This window comes from Carassius carassius, chromosome 23 (genome assembly GCF_963082965.1).
Source record: "Carassius carassius chromosome 23, fCarCar2.1, whole genome shotgun sequence".
In the NCBI taxonomy this organism is placed as follows: domain Eukaryota; kingdom Metazoa; phylum Chordata; class Actinopteri; order Cypriniformes; family Cyprinidae; genus Carassius; species Carassius carassius.
This window is the reverse complement of record NC_081777.1, coordinates 29,893,667-29,911,445: the sequence shown is the minus strand read 5'-3', so window position 1 is coordinate 29,911,445 and position 17,779 is coordinate 29,893,667. Positions and strand designations below refer to the sequence as shown.

Genomic DNA, 17,779 nt, shown 5'->3' with positions numbered 1-17,779 from the left:
GTCTGCAAACGTCTGGGGACTGAGGAGACAAGTTGCTCAAGTTTAGGAATAGGAATGTTATGCCATTCTTGTTTAATACAGGCTTCTAGTTGATCAACTGTCATAGGTCTTCTTTGTCACATCTTCCTCTTTTCGATGCACCAAATGTTTTCTATGGGTGAAAGATCTGGACTGCAGGCTGGCCATTTCAGTACCCAGATCCTTCTTCTACGTAGCCATGATGTTGTAATTGATGCAGTATGTGGTCTGGCATTGTCATGATGGAAAATGCAAGGTCTTCCCTGAAAGAGACGACGTCTGGATGGGAGCATATGTTGTTCTAGAACTTGGATATACCTTTCAGCTTTGATGGTGCCTTTCCAGATGTGTAAGCTGCCCATGCCACATGCACTCATGCAACCCCATACCATCAGAGGTGCAGGCTTCTGAACTGAGCACTGATAACAACTTGGGTTGTCCTTGTCCCCTTTAGTCCGGATGACATGGCATCCCAGTTTTCCAAAAAGAACTTCAAATTTTGATTCGTCGGACCACAAAACAGTTTTCCACTTTGCCACAGTCCGGCCCTGACCCTTACACACAAAGATTGTTACAGATTCTCTGAATCTCTGGATGATATTATGCACTGTAGATCATGACAACTTCAAACTCTTTGCAATTTTTCTCTGAGAAACTCCTTTCTGATAGTGCTCCACTATTTTTCACCGCAGTATTGGGGGAATTGATGATCCTCTGCCCATCTTGACTTCTGAGAGACATACTGAGAGGCTATTTTTATACCCAATCATGTTGTTATATATATATATATATATATATATATATATATATATATATGTATATATATATATATATATATTTTTTTTTTTTTTTTTTTTTTTGCCTGAATCTATGGGTATTATTATGATTATTACCACAAAGATTATGTAATATTTAAAATAAAGGTTTTTAATTATCAAATATGAATTAATCATATATTATTATAAATCATTAATTACAATAATTTGATTTTAAATTAATCTAATGATGATGATGACGATGTTATTTGTGTGTGTGTGTGTGTGTGTGTTAATACACAGATTTAGTTTTATATATCTAATTAAATAACTGAGTCTATGTATCATTTATATGCAGATTTGTTATGTGCATTTGTTAATCAATGACTGTGTGTCTTGTTGTTAGAATGATATGTAATCAGTTGTATGTCGATCATGTTTCTTCTTCTCAGGGATGCTGTCTCCTGGTCTCCCGTTATTCTCTACTGCAGTCTCCGCTCTCAGCGCAGTTTGGCTGGATTTCGGAATTTCGGCACAGCTCTCCGTTTCACTTTTGTTCTGCATCCATTTTCCCACAGCCGACTCCAAATCTATTCTCACATGTCAGACCTGCAGCTCCAATCCAATTCTGGTACCTGAAAGTAGAACTGGCAATTCAGTGGTGAGGTATTGATTCCTCTCCGTCGTGATAGCTGCTCGTTGCTCTTAACCTGATATGGCCATCAGAGCTTTACTGTGGGCGTACAGGCGCATCTGGAGAAATCACTACGCTAACTCGCTGGAGAAAGCATGATGCCTCACTAGTCACTAGCTCTGACTCTAGTGGTATCATCCCCACAGAGTAGCAAGCTGTTATATCTGAGAGATTGCTTCAGTTTCGAGTGCTAAAACACACTATAGGCTATGGGTTGGGTTTGGCTGAGTCCCGTCACGCAGCACTTTTCTGTAGAACTGATAACCCCAAATGGTAAGCTTTCAGAGAAAACAAGATGTGGGTATAGCGACTGGATTGAACTGTGGTCATATGCTCTCAATGAAACTTCTAAGAGTCCATCAACAATACATCAACACTGCAAAACTATTAAGTTCTTTCTCAGTATTTTTGTCTTATCTTCAAATACCAGTGTTGGGGGTAATGCATTACAAGTAACGCGAGTTACGTAATCAGATTACTTTTTTCAAGTAACTAGTAAAGTAACGCATTACTTTTTAATTTACAAGAAAATATCTGAGTTACTTTTTCAAAAAAGTAACGCCAGTTACTTTGTATTCCCATTTTTTGACTGACAAGCCTCCCGTTCCCATATTGGGAGAAATCGGAAGTATGGAGGCGTTGTGTGCGCTGTGTGAACATGATGTTACTGTAATTCTAGACTAAATGTGAATGTGCATTAATTCATCCCACTCACAAAAAAAAACAAAAAACAAAACAGATTTAGTATTCATCAAAATTAATCAAAACAGTGAAATGCAAACTCAGAATATGACGCAAACCTGCTATAACTAAATATATTAAATAACACAAATGTATCTATTCCCATTTTATTAACAGTGTCTTTGCTGCTGACCTTTAATGATCCAGTTCAACCATACTAATAATTAAAAAATGACTTTAGATAAACTAACAATTGTGCTTCATTGTTTTTTTTTTATTGCTGAAGAGTGTTGAACCTTCTTCTCCTGTGTTCTACTGTACAGACCTGAATTTACTTTTCCTTCAGCCTGAGGTTTATTCATTACACTTTTTGGTGTGAAAGGGCTTTTACATTTGCTATAAATAGAACTTCTTATATTAAAAACCATCAAGCCCTGCTCATATTTAAAAAGTAACGTGAAAGTAACGCAAAAGTAATGTAACACATTACTTTCCATAAAAAGTAACTAAGTAACGTATTTAGTTACTTTTTAGGGAGTAACGCAATATTGTAAGGCATTACTTTTAAAAGTAACTTTCCCCAACACTGTCAAATACACATGTCTAAACATTCACAAATCAAGATACATTTATTGAGAAGCAAAATGACAAGATAAGTCGTTTACTGAAAACATAAATAAAACAAAATCTAACTTAAGTGACTTTATGCTTAAAACAAGAAAAATGGGGTAAAAATAACTTGGTTCCCTTTAAATTAAGGAATGTACTGTACATTAATTTAATCATATATCTTAATTTTAAATTCATTTAATTTAAATATTATTTATTTATTTATTATGTTATTATTTCTAGTAGTAGTTGTTGTAGGAATATATGTATTATATTCTTCACATTGAATGGGTTTTGTATATAAAAAAAAAAAAAATAATAATAATAATAATAAAAAAAAACGGGATTACCTAAATGACATTATTTGATTTATTTGTTTAGGTTTTAGGTATTATGTTGGTTATAATTGCTCTATATAAATGTGAATACAAATGTAATTACAAGTGCCATTTCTTTTTGGAGTAGGTTAGTGTTTCTGTTTATGTGTTTTCTTTTATAGGATGGTGGCGTTTAATATTATCACTAAATATGAACGAATGAACGAATGAACGAATGAATGAATTAATGAATGAATGAAAAAAAGAAAAAAGTGAACATTTGCTGTCGAACAAAATATGGTAAATGGACTGCATTTATATAGCACTTTCAACAGACCACATGGCCATCCAAAGCGCTTTACAATTTGCCTCACGTTCAACCATTCACTCACTCATTCATACACCGACTGCGGTGTCAGCCATTCAAGGCGCCATCCAGCTCGTCGGGAGCAGCTGGGGTTAGGTGTCTTGCTCAACAACACCTCGACACTTGGTCAGGTGGAGCTGTGGATTGAACCACCAACATTACGGTTTGTAGACAAACTACATGAACCTCTGAGCCACTGCCGCCATGTTGACAAAATATTATGTCTTGATAAAATAAATGGTTATTTATATATATAAATTAATTGAAATGAATAAATTAAGTTCATTTTTCTTAACCAACTCACAGATATTTCCTTGTTTTAATCGTAAAATCACTAAATTGTTCATTAAACAAGATTTAATATATTTGGCTTTTTAGTGACATGACATTCAGCCAAGTATGGTGACCCATACTCAGAATTCATGCTCTGCATTTAACCCATCCAAAGTACACACACACAGCAGTGAACACACACACTGTGAACACACACCCGGAGCAGTGGGCAGCCATTTATGCTGCGGCACCCAGGGAGCAGTTGGGGGTTCAATGCCTTGCTCAAGGGCACCTAAGTCGTGGTATTGAAGGTGGGGAGAGAACTGTACATGCACTCCCCCCACCTACAATTCCTGCCGGCCCGAGACTCGAACTCACAACCTTTCAATTGCAAGTCCGACTCTCTGACCATTATATATATATATATATATTTTTTTTTTTATTTTTTTTTTGCAGTGTGGACATGCAGAAAGTTCAACACACCTTCAGAAAGGCATTTTTGTCCCTTATTTGCCCATCCTTTCGGGTCAAAGATCAGTCCTCAAATCGTAAAATCTTAAAAAGTCTTAAAGAGGCTCATAAATGGCACGTGTAATTTCTTCATTAAAATGTACTTAGTCTGCGAATAAGTTTATGTCTCTAAGCTCTCGTTCAACACATCACTGAAAGGAAATCACACATTTCCAGCTTAAATTTGAACGTCTCATGAAAACAGCCTCATCTAATTGCTTCTTTCAAGCTTTTTGAAAGAGTTAATGCAATATTTTTGGAACAGAAAATATCTTGCAAAATTATTTTTGTTCATCACAGATGTGGAGCTAAAGACCCGCAACAGCTCAGTTATTTGACAGCTAAACCCAGCTTGGAGGATTGTAAAATGTCACGATAAACAATGCAGTGATAAAGTGGCCATTAATATCATTTTAGGTGGATAAGATGACTCTTACATAGTGAAGAGAGAAGAAATGCTTCTGGATTTGGATCAGTCTGTGAATGATTCTTGGATTGTCTTGAGGAGCATTGCTCCATAACCATGAACTTTGGTAAACCATCACATAACTTAAGTTCTGGTTGTAAAGCTGTAAATCACAAAAACACCTACTGAGGACTTTAATTTCACAGCTACTTAAAACAGTGGGTGCAGCTCTACTCCTCTTCAGTGTGTTCTGACTTCAACTCGTGCACAGGACTGAAAAAGGAAGGAAATAACAGCAGTGAAGGTAGTAAAAATAAAATGTTAAATTTATTAAAATATATTTTTTTGTAATATTTTAATATATATATATATATATATATATATATATATATATATATCTTTTTTTTTTTGCATTAAAAATTTGTCCACTTATCAGTATATACGTAATTGACAGTCATTCAATCATAATATATAGTATATGCATTTAATATAATATTATTTATTTACTAAGATGTTTTATTTATTCTATAAAATTCATTAACATAATTACTATAAATTATTTTATTTATAAGATGTTCTTGTATAAGTCTTATAGCTTAAACGCAGTCATGTTTGTTGCTGTAAAAAGATGATTTTTGTTATCGTGACATGTTTATGACTCTTAATAAGCCATTTGCTGCACATACAAATGTTCAGTTGTTTAACAAGATGACAATGCTTGCAACATTTTATCTTCATTGGATTGTTTCACCCCACAAGCGGCTGTGAAAATGAAAAACAATCAGTTTAACTCTGAAGAACTGAAATTAAATTGAGACTGTTTGATCCGTAAGAACAATTATGTGGCTTTTCTGTCTTGTCATGTGAGTCTTTTCAAGCAAACAATCATTTTTTTTAAATACGCCAGTGTTTTGTTGAAAAAGACTGAGTTCAAAGTAAAGATGGAAGACAATATAAAGTGTAGATTATGGTATTATCTGGCTGAAAACAAACAGAATAGATGAATGCAGCATGAAGTTCTTCTTTTTGAATGCAAATAGAGAAGAAGCATACAAAACATGCAAAACACAAATTGGGCAACACACACGTACGAAATAATACAGTATTGAGAGAAGTAACAAAAATCTTTTGTACATTAGCATTTGCATTTCATACATAGACTCAAGGACATGTACTGTGTATGTCAAAGATGTGCAGGGAGATGAACTATAGGATGCTTATGGTTGTGTGTGTGTGTTCATCAGATGGGAAAGCGGCACTTCTCAGGGCTGGAGTTTTCCCTGATGATGTTGTTTTCATTGGTGTTGGTGGTTGCTGTCGCAATGGTCGTTTTACTGGCCACTGGGGAACCAGGGACTATGAAAGAAGGTAGGTGACCAGACCCCAATAATTTGCCTTGCAACAACTACAGAGGCTCATACAGAGACACAAACATGCATTCATAAACTCTGCAGGGATAAAAACACATCTGGATGTTAGAAACCTTTGGCAAGACCAATAGGCTAATTTACAAAAGTATTTCAATGTAAATAAGTTTTCTTTGAAAATTAAAATAATAATAATAATAATAATAATAATAAAAGTTCTAAAATAGAAGAATAGTATAAAAGTTGTGTTTTTTTCTAATTTTTTTTCTTTTTTGAAAAATGTGTTGAGCGTTTGTGAGTTTTTGCTTAAAAACATAGTATTTGTGTGGTCAGAAGTGATGTGTGGTCAGAAGTGCATTTTTATGTTTTAGTAAAGGAAGTCCAGATTTTATTATTCTATATTTAAAGAAAAATAAACAAATAATTACTTTTATTTAGCAAGGATGCATTAAATAGATCCAAAGCAACATTTTCACATTTTACATAAATATATATATATATGTGTGTGTGTGTGTGTGTACTTATTTTCTTTTTGGATTTTTAAATTTTCAGACCCCTTTAGCAGATATTTCTTCTTGTTTTAAACTTAATTTTGATACATTTTTCACAAAACAAGACTTTCTTCTGAAGTTAACAAATAAACATCTTGATAATAATGTTTTGATATTTGAACTGGAAAACAAGACAAAAATACTGAATATGAAAATCATTGCTGACAGTGTAGAACTGCTTTAGAAGATAAAAAAAACAACAACAACAACAACATTTAAAAGAATGAAAATTTTTTAAGATCCACCCTGTCTGAATTATGATTTTATGACAAAAGAAAAACAACCAATATTATATCCATGTTAACAACATTGTGAGTTTAATCATTTATCCAGTATAGTAGGAATTAATTGTCTAATGTTCAACACAGTTCTATAATAGAATATCAGTTCAACAAAGTTCTTTACATACATACATACATACATAAATGCATACATGCATATATTCACCTTATGTTCAGTTAACTGTGATATTGTGACAAAAAAACATTTAATAACGTATCCAAAATCGTATCCAGTATAGAAAGAATGACCTTTCTCATGTTTAACTAAGATATTAGACACAAAATATATTACCTTACTAATTATATATCACACATTTTTTATATACTGTATACTTTTTTATACATACATTAAATTGTGGACCAAGGGCAAACATACTGTGGGACTGCAGCTCTTCAGGAGCAGTGTATTACCAAAAAAAAAAAAAAAAAAAAAAAACAGCAGCCACCTCATCAAGGACAGTGAAACATGTGAGTCTTTGATGTTGCACGAAAGTATAAAGAATATGTCCATCCTGATTGTTATCAAGGACACCCAGCAGTGACAAAATCAAAAGCAGAGTGCAGAGGCACTGGTTAATGGCTGGCATGGGGCACGAGCTCAAGCACGCACAGACTGCCTTATTATGACAGCTGTCACTCTCAATTTCAATGTACCGCCCTGATGTTGATAAAGTGGTTTTTATTTAAAGGGCACAAATTGAGCCTGGGACAGCTGGTTTGGGTGAGGCGAGTCTCTATGCTCTCAGATGACCTTGTTTTAGGGGTGCAAGGGTACCGATGGAGATCAGGTTACAAAATGAACAAACAGATTTTTGGAAAACATCATATGTAGCATGTTCTTAGGAGAAATGTGGTTGTGTTTAATATACGATTTTGGTCAATGATTACAGAATAATGTCTGTCTGATTATGTAATATGTACGTTTGAAGAATTCTGGCCTTGTATGTTTATGGTGTATGGCAATAAGCCAGTGTTTGATTACTAGATTGTACAACAGTTAAGGGTTAAGTTTAAGTTAAGTAATGTGTTAAAAGACATTACTGTTAAATAAATCACATATAGTTACCAAACAACTTGTAGTATTAATAAAGAATTCATCTGATGTGTGGTCACAAGTGCATTATAGATTTTGATATTTATTAAGAAATTAATTCTTTAATTTAGCAAGAATGGATTAACTTGATCAAAAGTTAAACTAAAGTTTTGCATTGATAAATATATATATATATATATATATATATATATATATATATATATATATATATATATATATAATTCTTATTTTCACCTAAGCCTATATATTCAAAAAGTAATCAAAAAGAAAAATAGAAAAAAAAAGTGTTTTCAACATTCATAATAATAAGAAATGTTTCTAAAGCAGCAAATCAGTAATGGAATATGTCTGAAGGGTCATGTGACACTTAAGACTTGAATAATGGCTTATTAATATTAAGCTTTGCACAAAAAAAAAAAAAAAAAAAAAAATATATATATATATATATTTGATTTTTTTTTTTTTTTTGATCAAGCAAATGTAGCTTTGGTGAGCATAAGAGTTAAACATTTAAACATCATTTAAAAATCTCATTGACCACAAGCTTTATTGTATTGGTTTGGATTTGCTTAAATAAAAATATACCAGTGTATCAAAATGGTATTTTGCTATATTTGTCAATTTCTCCTCATCTTTTGCTTCAGGATCAGATCCAGACATCATCCCAGAATGTCCCAACATTCCAGAGGGAGAGAGAGTGGACTGTTTCCCAGATGGCAGCGCTTCCCAGGTAAACTGCAGTGGATATGGCCCACATTCCATACAAACTCCCAGCATCCTTTGCTAAATCTTCGTATGTGTCCTTACAGCAAAAATGTTTGGAAAGGGGTTGCTGTTGGAGCCCCTTGAGTGAGACAAATGTCCCCTGGTGCTTTTTCTCCAAAAACCACGGCTACAGCGTGGTCAGCGAAAGCAAGCCAGACAGCACACGTGAGTTCAGCCTGTACCGTGATGATGCCGTAATAAAACATTATGATACGTATCACTGGCTTTTAGATAAGTCTTTTTATTAGCTCTATTCTTATTCCGAGATTATTTTAAAGTTGGGAGTGGTGTATTGCCACAAGATATCACCATTGTGCAAGGTTATATCAGGGGAATTGGGTCTTTTCATGATGCTATTATATGGTGAAATTTTGTGAAACAAACTCTACTGACCTTGGTTTTGTAATGACAAAAAAATGATAAATTGTTTTCATAGAAATATTTCAAGGCTTCTTGTTAGCTGCTTTTAGAAAGGGTTGGGGATTGCAATAAACTCTTTATGCAACTTGTACATGTTTGTGTGATGAATATAAACAATATAATCATTTGGATTGTCGAAGGTAAGTTTGCTTTTACTTTTCTGAGCAATCAGACTTACTAAATACATAGCCATTAAATTCAAATCTGCTTTCTATTGTACTTTGAAAAGTTTCCAATTGACCATGTAGCAAGTAGAGCAAATATTTCACAAAGACCTCATGGAAAATGTTTGCTTTGCTGCAGATATTGAGGCCAAGCTGACAAGAATGGATGCTCCATCTCTATTTGGAGCTGATATTAAACAGTTGACCTTCTCTGCTGAAATGCAGACAGAAAACCGTCTTCGATTTAAGGTCTGTTTACGAACCGACACAAATAGCCGAAGCATCATGTAAACACATCTATAATGCTGTGCAATGTTCTCTTTGTCTACCAGATCACTGATGCAAATCAAGCAAGGTTCGAGGTTCCTCACGAGCATGTGCAGTCACTTTCCGACACTCCCAGCGGACCCCTAAAATATAGACTGGAGCTGATCCAGAAACCCTTTGGGCTGAAAGTTTGGAGAACAACATCTCCTCAAAAACTTTTGTGAGTGGGGAGCTTCTCGTCTTTTCTCTTCGTTTTCACGCACAGATCATATGTCGACTCTTTGTTGTGAGCTTAGTGCATTGCTAACAATGCAGCACGAGTGTTTCTTTGACTAAATGAAGAGCAATCACAACACAAAAAGACAGAAATTAGAGGCATAAATAGAATGAGGGAATCCGGCGAGGTCTGAAAGAAGCCTGAAGCAATGCAAGCAAGCTTTTTGTAAAGCAGCCGGTCTTCATCTTGCTGTCTGCGTGCTGTTGATGGAAATTGCTTTGTTTCCTTTTGTTATTGTCTGCCGTCATCTGTGTGTTTTTGTGTACTGTTGAAAAATGTCAGGAAGGCTATGAGTCCTGATTCTGAAATTGAGCTGAATTTGATCATTATCAGGCCTGCTTCATGAATGTTGCATCTGTCACCAAAGCAATTTATTTCAGTGACCTTTTTAAAGAAATATTAAAGAAATCAGAGTGACACTGCATTTTGGATGCATATACACTCTAAAAAATAAGCTTTTGTCTCAGTTACAGTTTGCATCTTTTTATAATGAAATACTTTTTTAACCAACAATCTACATGCAGTTGGAATAACTTAATTCGTAACACATTTGTAAGTCGATTGCTAAAAAAAAAAAAAAAGAAAAAAAAAAAAAAAGATTTGTTCCAACTAATTACATTGGGACCCTGTGATAGTTTTACCTCTTTAAAATCAGGACAGTAACTAGCCTAGCATATTCTAAATGTAACTTATTTAGCATGTAAATCTAAAGAATAAGAAAGATATTACTTGTCATTGGCATTAGTGCAGTCATTGCTAATAGAGTCAGTGTAGTGTTTACTATTCAGCACAATAAAACCCTTCAACAACAGACTCATAACAGACAATTTCAAAGTTACTACAACTTAATTAAAAAAGTTAATGTAATGGTCAACAATATTATGTCAACAGAACTGAACAAAATAATGTTTGAAAATTGAAAGTTTAAATGTAAACATTTAGAATGTAACTTCAGCATTTAAAAGTCAACGTTAAAGAATGGTAATATACAAAAAAGTTTAAAAGTAATCAACAAACTGTTAACCTTTGACCTTATGGCTAGTATCAAAGGAAATGCTCAATGTAGTAACACCCGATTTTCATTATAAAGCAGTTCTGTTTTACATTGAAGCACTAACTGTATGACGGCTGTTGCAATGCTCAAACACTGCAGATGCAAGAGCTTATACATACATCAAAGATGAAAATAATGATCCGAATTAGACACTGATTCCACATGAAATGTCCTTATTAAAACAGCTTTCAACAGCAGGATTGCTCAATGAGAAGTAGATCTTAAACCAAAGAAAACAGCGATTTGCCATATAAAGTACAGAAATGGAGCATTTTTATGAAAAAAAATTTTTGATTCTGTTTTTAAAGTCATTTCCTTTTACGTGACCATAGTCATATCTTCATGTGTGTTGCAAAACAATCAGTAATTGGTAATCTTTTGTCTGATAAAAAGTCAGACTTAGAAGCCTAATAATGCTGTTTTTATTCATGACTAAAGAGGTTTAAGCATGGACTGATATATCAGAAGGAGTGGATGTGTGTAATAAGCTCATTAATCTTATCTGTATTGATGTTATTTTTAAAATTCCTAGTAGAGTTTTAGATAAGAAGATGCACACGTAACAGAATGATTCACAGCAAAAAGTTTAGGTTTTGAGAACAGGAAATTGTTTTCGTGGTTGCAGCAGATGATCTTTCGATGACCCATCTATCAGTGTGTTTCATTTATTCTGATGTTTTCATGTGGTTTTCATGTTTCTATTGGTCAGTGAACATGTTCTTGACAGGTTTCATGACATTCACCCACAAACTGAACTGTGCGAAAACTTGTTCTTTACACCATCTCTTCCTCTCTTGCTCTGTCAGGTTTGACACAACCATTGGGCCACTGGTTTTTGCTGATCAGTACCTTCAGCTCTCAGCTAAACTCCCCTCTCACAATATTTATGGCCTTGGAGAGCATGTCCATCAGACCTTCCGTCATGACACCAACTGGAGGACCTGGCCTATCTTCACAAGAGATGCTTTTCCCAATGGGGTGAGTTATAACATTTAGATTTTCACTATTCCAAAACAGTATGACTCTTCAGTAAAAATAGAAGTTTTTAGCCAAATTTTTTGAAGAATATCATGGCCACTCTGTAGAACTGAGGATTTGAAGCTTCAAAAAGGATGCAAAAACATCATAAATATAGTTAATAAAACTCATGAACCAAATTACAAATCCTGAAAAGACATTTGACTGACATTAAAATCCTTATTCTCTGAGAACTGATGCTAATGAATCATTGAGTCAAGCACTGGATCAGTCTGATTCACAAACAAATAATTTAGAAAAACATTACTACTTTTCTGAGGCGGTCTAGGTACGATTTACAGCGGATATTTACTTAAAATAATGTAATTATTTCAGACGACTTGAAATAGTGCTCAAGTTAAATAGTATGGAACGTTTGAATGAATAACTGATGACAGAAATATTATTTGTAGTGAACTTTTCCTTTAATAGCTATTTCTAACTGATCTGACTTGTATATATTACTTTAGTTTTTTATAACCCAGTGTCATCAGATTGACTTTACCATATTATCTATTATAAACATATCACATGTAGCACTCTTTTTATGTTGTACAGTGTAACATCTGTGAGATCAATTTCCAGATAAACTGATTAAAAGATTGAAATTTACCGTCACAAACCTTAATGTCTTTTTTTACTGCAGGGCACACACAACCTGTATGGCCATTACCCCTATTTCACATGTCTGGAAGATGCAAGTGGACAATCCTTTGGTGTTTTCCTCATGAACAGCAATGCTATGGGTAAACAGACCCTCTCTTTTGCACTGTCGGTCACAATCATGAGCTTTGCCTTTGGCTGAAGTCATAATAATCTTTAATAAAATGATTTGTGATGTCTGTGCACAGAGTGTATAGTGTGTTTGTGGGTTTGGAATGGCTGCTTTTGTTAAAGGTTAGCAAATTAGAGCAATTTAAGTTGTTTACATCTGTCTGTTCATGGCTGTGTGCAGAAGTGACAGTTCAGCCTGCTCCGGCCGTAACCTTCCGGACTATTGGTGGGGTTCTGGATTTCTACATCCTAGTTGGAGAAACACCGGAAAGAGTGGTGGACGAGTTCACGAAAGTGAGATTTGCGGGCGGATAGAAATAGAAACACTTTGACACTTGTAGGCAAAGTTGTAAACACTTTAGAAATGTTTTATTTATTTATTTTTACTATAGAGATGCAGCATGATGGATAGTACTCATGCTAGAACACGGTGAAACTTGTACATGGGAGAAAATCTAATAGGGTCATTTTAATTCCATTCTGGTAATTTCTCCACTTTCCAAAAAGAATTAAAGCTAAAATCTTATAAAGTAGTAAAAAAAAAAAAAAAAATATATATATATATATATATATATATATATATATATATATATATATATATATATATATATATATATATATATATATATATACATATATATAATGTATAGCTTGTAAAGGAATTTGTCAGATGTTTATTCTCTCACAAATGTTATGTACATATAAATATTTTTATTGGTCAGTCATAGTATTCTTCAGTCAAATATTTTGACCAAAAAAAAAAAAACCTTCTGAAATGCTTGCTTGTGATTCTGGTCACTTGTGGCATTTTACATTCAAATGTCTTAGTAAAATAATTACTAAAATATTTTAAATTATAAGTTGTAACAATGATCAATTCTAATCATAAAATATTATATGATAATTTATTACACAACTCTCAACAAACTGCGTTAAGTGACTATTGTCCTATTCAAAATCATATTTCATTTAAAATTTTCAAATCACATCAATATTTGCTTTCAATTTCAAGTTATTGTTGTGCACAAAAACTAAGCTAAAAACTAAAACCATAATAAAGGACTTTAAATGTGAAACGAAATAGGAGGCAGCTAGTTGCCAATACATAATTTCTAGATCTGAAATAACTAAAAATAAAAATTTACATTTAAATTAATAACAAATATATAAATTATACATAGATATATAGTTAATATATGTATTTATTTATTTATTAGTTAGTTGCCATAATAAGCAGTTAGTCGGTCATTATTGAAAAAATTGCTGACAAGGTGATGAGGATCATGCCATGAACAAAACTTTATCAATGCTAATTGCCATTAGCTCTTGCCGAAAGTTGAAACAAAATCATAAAGGCCTAAATGAGGCTTTCAGATAAGCCTGAGGGGAGCCCTGTGATGTTCAGCGTGTTTAAAACTGCTTTATGTGTCTCCAGCTGATTGGCAGGCCTTTCATCCCTCCGTACTGGTCTCTGGGCTTCCAGCTCTCTCGCTGGGACTACGGCAGCCTGGAGGAGGTGAAGAAAGTCGTGGAGAGAAATCGACAGGCCGGCCTTCCGTATGTAAGTGCCAGGAACAGAAGGAGGGTCCTCGCTTTGTTCTATAAAACTTGATTCCACCCAGTACTTCAAAGCCACAATCCAGAACATGGAACCAAGCCTAGCGATTCATGAATAATGACTGCACATATGTGCATTTCACCTATACACACAGTTAGAGGCGTTTAGCACCTTATGGTGAGGCTCTAATTGCCAAAAGATGGACTGAAGCTCAATGTTTGATATAATTCGAACAAAGAGGACATTAGCATGTCAGGATATTGCATCTCCGCCTGATTAGCATTAGAAAATTACTGGCAGGAGAAACTCACCATCTGCTGATAGTTGATGTCAAGCCTTCCAGAAAAATCAAAACAGACAAGAGTGAATCTACAATGTCAGCATGCAAAAGAGGCAATTTCCATCGTAAAGGCTGAAGGTGCTGATTCTAAAGGACAAGACTGCAGTGAAACAAACATTAACAACCTGTTTATGCCTTTAAAAATAAAGATTCCAAAAGCTGGTTTTCGTAGCAATGCCATAGAAGAGCCATTTTTTGTTCCTCAAAGGCCTTTCAAGAACTAATTAGTTCTTAAAAGAATCATTATTTTTCTTAGCCTAAATAACATTTTAAGAAAATTTTATACTTTTGTGCAACGGAATGTTAAAAGTTCTTCATGGAACCATCAATGCCAATAAACAACCCTTTATTTTTCCATAATTAGACTTTAAAGTGAGACAGGATATTCAAAGAGTGGAAAAAATGATTTCATGTTATTTGTACTATGACTGAAAGCTGAATCAGCATCATTTTGTGTTCCAGGATGTCCAGTACACTGATATTGACTACATGGAGAACAAAAAGATCTTCACCTATGATATGGAGAAATTTGCAGAGCTGCCTCAGTTTGCTGACTACATGCATGATAAAGGGCAGAAATACATCGTCATACTGGTGAGCCATTGAGATTGCAGCTTCATTTATGCTGAGATCCAGAGTTTTATAGGTCGCCAAGTTAGTTCTGAGTTTTGGATGAGTATTGAGTCATAAATTTACACCCCTTACTGAATTAGATTTTGTGGAGTCAAACACCTCAAAACTTTTTCTTCTTGGTAGGATCCTGCCGTATCCACAGGTCAAAGGATAAACGGACCCTATGAAGCACTTGAGAGGGGACATGCAGCTAAGGCTTGGGTCACTGAACCAGATGGAGAAACACCTTTACTGGGAGAGGTAAGATCCTCAGAAGATACTCCTGATCTTGGCATTACATTGGTTAATTGTTAATAGGGTTTAGGATTGAGAACTGGTTAAAAAAACAAAACAAAATGCTGAACTAAATGATTTACATTCGTTTGGTTTTAGTTATTTTTGTAGGACATCTGAATTTTTACACTGATGTAGAACTTGCGTAGTGAATGGCATTGCATTGTCTTTTCTAGTTGAAATACACAGCATGAAGAGGTAAATCAGATACAGTAAAACCTCTGTATTTCAATCAATTTACACTGATTTTTTGATCAAATAAATGCAGCCTTTTTGAGCAGAAGGGACATAAGTATAAATAGTTATTTTGGAATGGAAAATTTGTACTACTTACTAAAAAGAGCTGAAAGACTGGGGTTGAATCAGAATTGGAGACAAAATCATTACATTCCTTGCAATTCCCAATGCTATTCACTTTTTTATTCATGTATTTATTTAATTTACCAATTAAACGTTATTAATTGGCCAGTGCTGTTTTGGGAGACAGTTATATTGTACCGACTTAGTGTAGGAATTAGCATTGTACTGTATAAAATCTAGAATGAAGCAGAATAAGATAAGAGACATAAATGAAGAACTTCATGAATGAAGAACAGCTGGAGTTGCCATGTGATTTGCCATGAGAGAGACCATTAATTTACCATCTGTAACCTTGAGTTAGATCATATGTCAGTCACCCCTCAGGGCAATAAGGCACATATCATATGTCGATAATATCACTTGTGATTATTTAGCCGATTAGGCACAGGCAGATGTTAATTGCTTTTTTATGGTTTTATTTCAGGTCAGTTTTTGCATTGATTTTGCATTAGAGTTTAATATCACGCTTTCATGCAGCTCAGAGCCACGTGAGATCAGAAAATAACTCACTTAAAAACTTAAAGCCATAAATAAAAAGAAACATGTAGACAGGCTGGGCTTTTTGCAGCTCTAAATGTCATCTATGACCAATTGTGATGTTAGTGAGTGAATCTCTTATTTATTTATTTCATTTTGTATTTGTGTGTGTTTTTTGTTTAAACTATTTTCATGACAATTAAGCGTTGTTCTCCCATCTCATGTTGCAGGTCTGGCCAGGGGAAACTGTGTTTCCTGATTACACTAACCAGGCTTGCATTGATTGGTGGGTTGATGAAATTTCCCGGTTCCACAAGCAAGTCAAGCATGATGCTCTCTGGATTGTAAGTAACCCGCAGAGATCATTACCCATGAGCAAATATTGAACCTGACCATTTTACGTCTTGGTGTAAAGGTCACGAAAGGTTGTAAAAAATATTCTGAATCCGATCTCCAACTTCCTAGTCTCCAAAATCAATACTATTTATGTCACTGCATCGATATGTATTAATCATGATATTCGAACACAGCAAAGCTCTATAAACATCTGATCTAGAATACAATATAAAGCGCAAAAGCTTTTAAGTCAAGCTGAAATCAAAATCGACCTTGCTAACAGCAGCAATTCATCAGTCTCCTATTCGATTTGATTATATTCAAGTTCATTTGTATACTTTCACAGTACATATTGTTTCAAAGCAGCTTTACACAATATGTATGTTACAAATATTACAATCAAGCACTACTGTCAAAGAAAAAACTTATTTTACACCATCCAATCATTTCTTGATTGATAAAATCAAGTCCAGCCCTATGATTCCAATTCAGAAGTGCATCATTTTATGAAAGTAAATGGTTGTGGATGCCATTTCATGTTGACTTTAAAGCCTTCCTAAAGGGTTTTGGTTTCATCTTGAGACAATTAGCCGCCTGAATTAGGGAGCACTGAACTAATTGCTGTTTTATTTCTAAGGACATGAATGAGGTGGCCAATTTTGTGAAGGGAGGCATTAAAGGCTGCGCTGATAACAAACTCAACTATCCTCCATTCACCCCAAGTGAGTCTCAAATGCATCTACAGATAGATGTATACTTTCTCTTTAGCGGTCTGGGTTAAAATGCACCCAAGAAAAGGCAGAGGACAATTATTTTATTTTTTTCAAACACATATTGTTAGTATTAGTTATGTCGTGATGACATTATTCACTCAATCACATTTCCATTATGATTTAACCTAATTTAACGCCGCATCTAACATTACACTGGATGCGAGCGATGCGATCAGTAGATGCGACAAAAGACAGTACAACCCATTAAGATCCTTGTCATTTAGCGTCACCTTTGTAGAGAAGACGCCCGTCCTCATCATTTCTATTCAACTATACAGGTATCCTCGATGACCTGATGTACAGTAAGACTTTATGCATGGATGCTAAACACAAATGGGGGAACCACTATGATGTCCACAGTCTGTATGGGTACTCTATGGTCCTGGCCACTGACAAGTAAGTGTTGGT

General features: G+C 34.4%; 1 protein-coding gene across 1 annotated transcript in view; it reads left to right on the top strand.

The window, feature by feature from the left end:
• Positions 1-4,665: 4,665 nt before the first annotated feature.
• LOC132101734 (sucrase-isomaltase, intestinal-like) overlaps positions 4,666-17,779 on the top strand; it is a 67,912-nt gene continuing 54,798 nt past the window's right edge. Inside the window, exons 1-15 of the mRNA XM_059506911.1 lie at positions 4,666-4,934; positions 5,875-5,998; positions 8,528-8,613; positions 8,693-8,813; positions 9,372-9,481; positions 9,565-9,719; positions 11,637-11,808; positions 12,494-12,593; positions 12,803-12,915; positions 14,057-14,182; positions 14,982-15,113; positions 15,276-15,392; positions 16,493-16,606; positions 17,236-17,320; positions 17,650-17,767. Coding sequence (XP_059362894.1) covers positions 5,875-5,998; positions 8,528-8,613; positions 8,693-8,813; positions 9,372-9,481; positions 9,565-9,719; positions 11,637-11,808; positions 12,494-12,593; positions 12,803-12,915; positions 14,057-14,182; positions 14,982-15,113; positions 15,276-15,392; positions 16,493-16,606; positions 17,236-17,320; positions 17,650-17,767 — 1,673 coding nt within the window. The 5' untranslated portion in view covers positions 4,666-4,934. The remainder of the gene's footprint in view (positions 4,935-5,874; positions 5,999-8,527; positions 8,614-8,692; positions 8,814-9,371; positions 9,482-9,564; positions 9,720-11,636; positions 11,809-12,493; positions 12,594-12,802; positions 12,916-14,056; positions 14,183-14,981; positions 15,114-15,275; positions 15,393-16,492; positions 16,607-17,235; positions 17,321-17,649; positions 17,768-17,779) is intronic.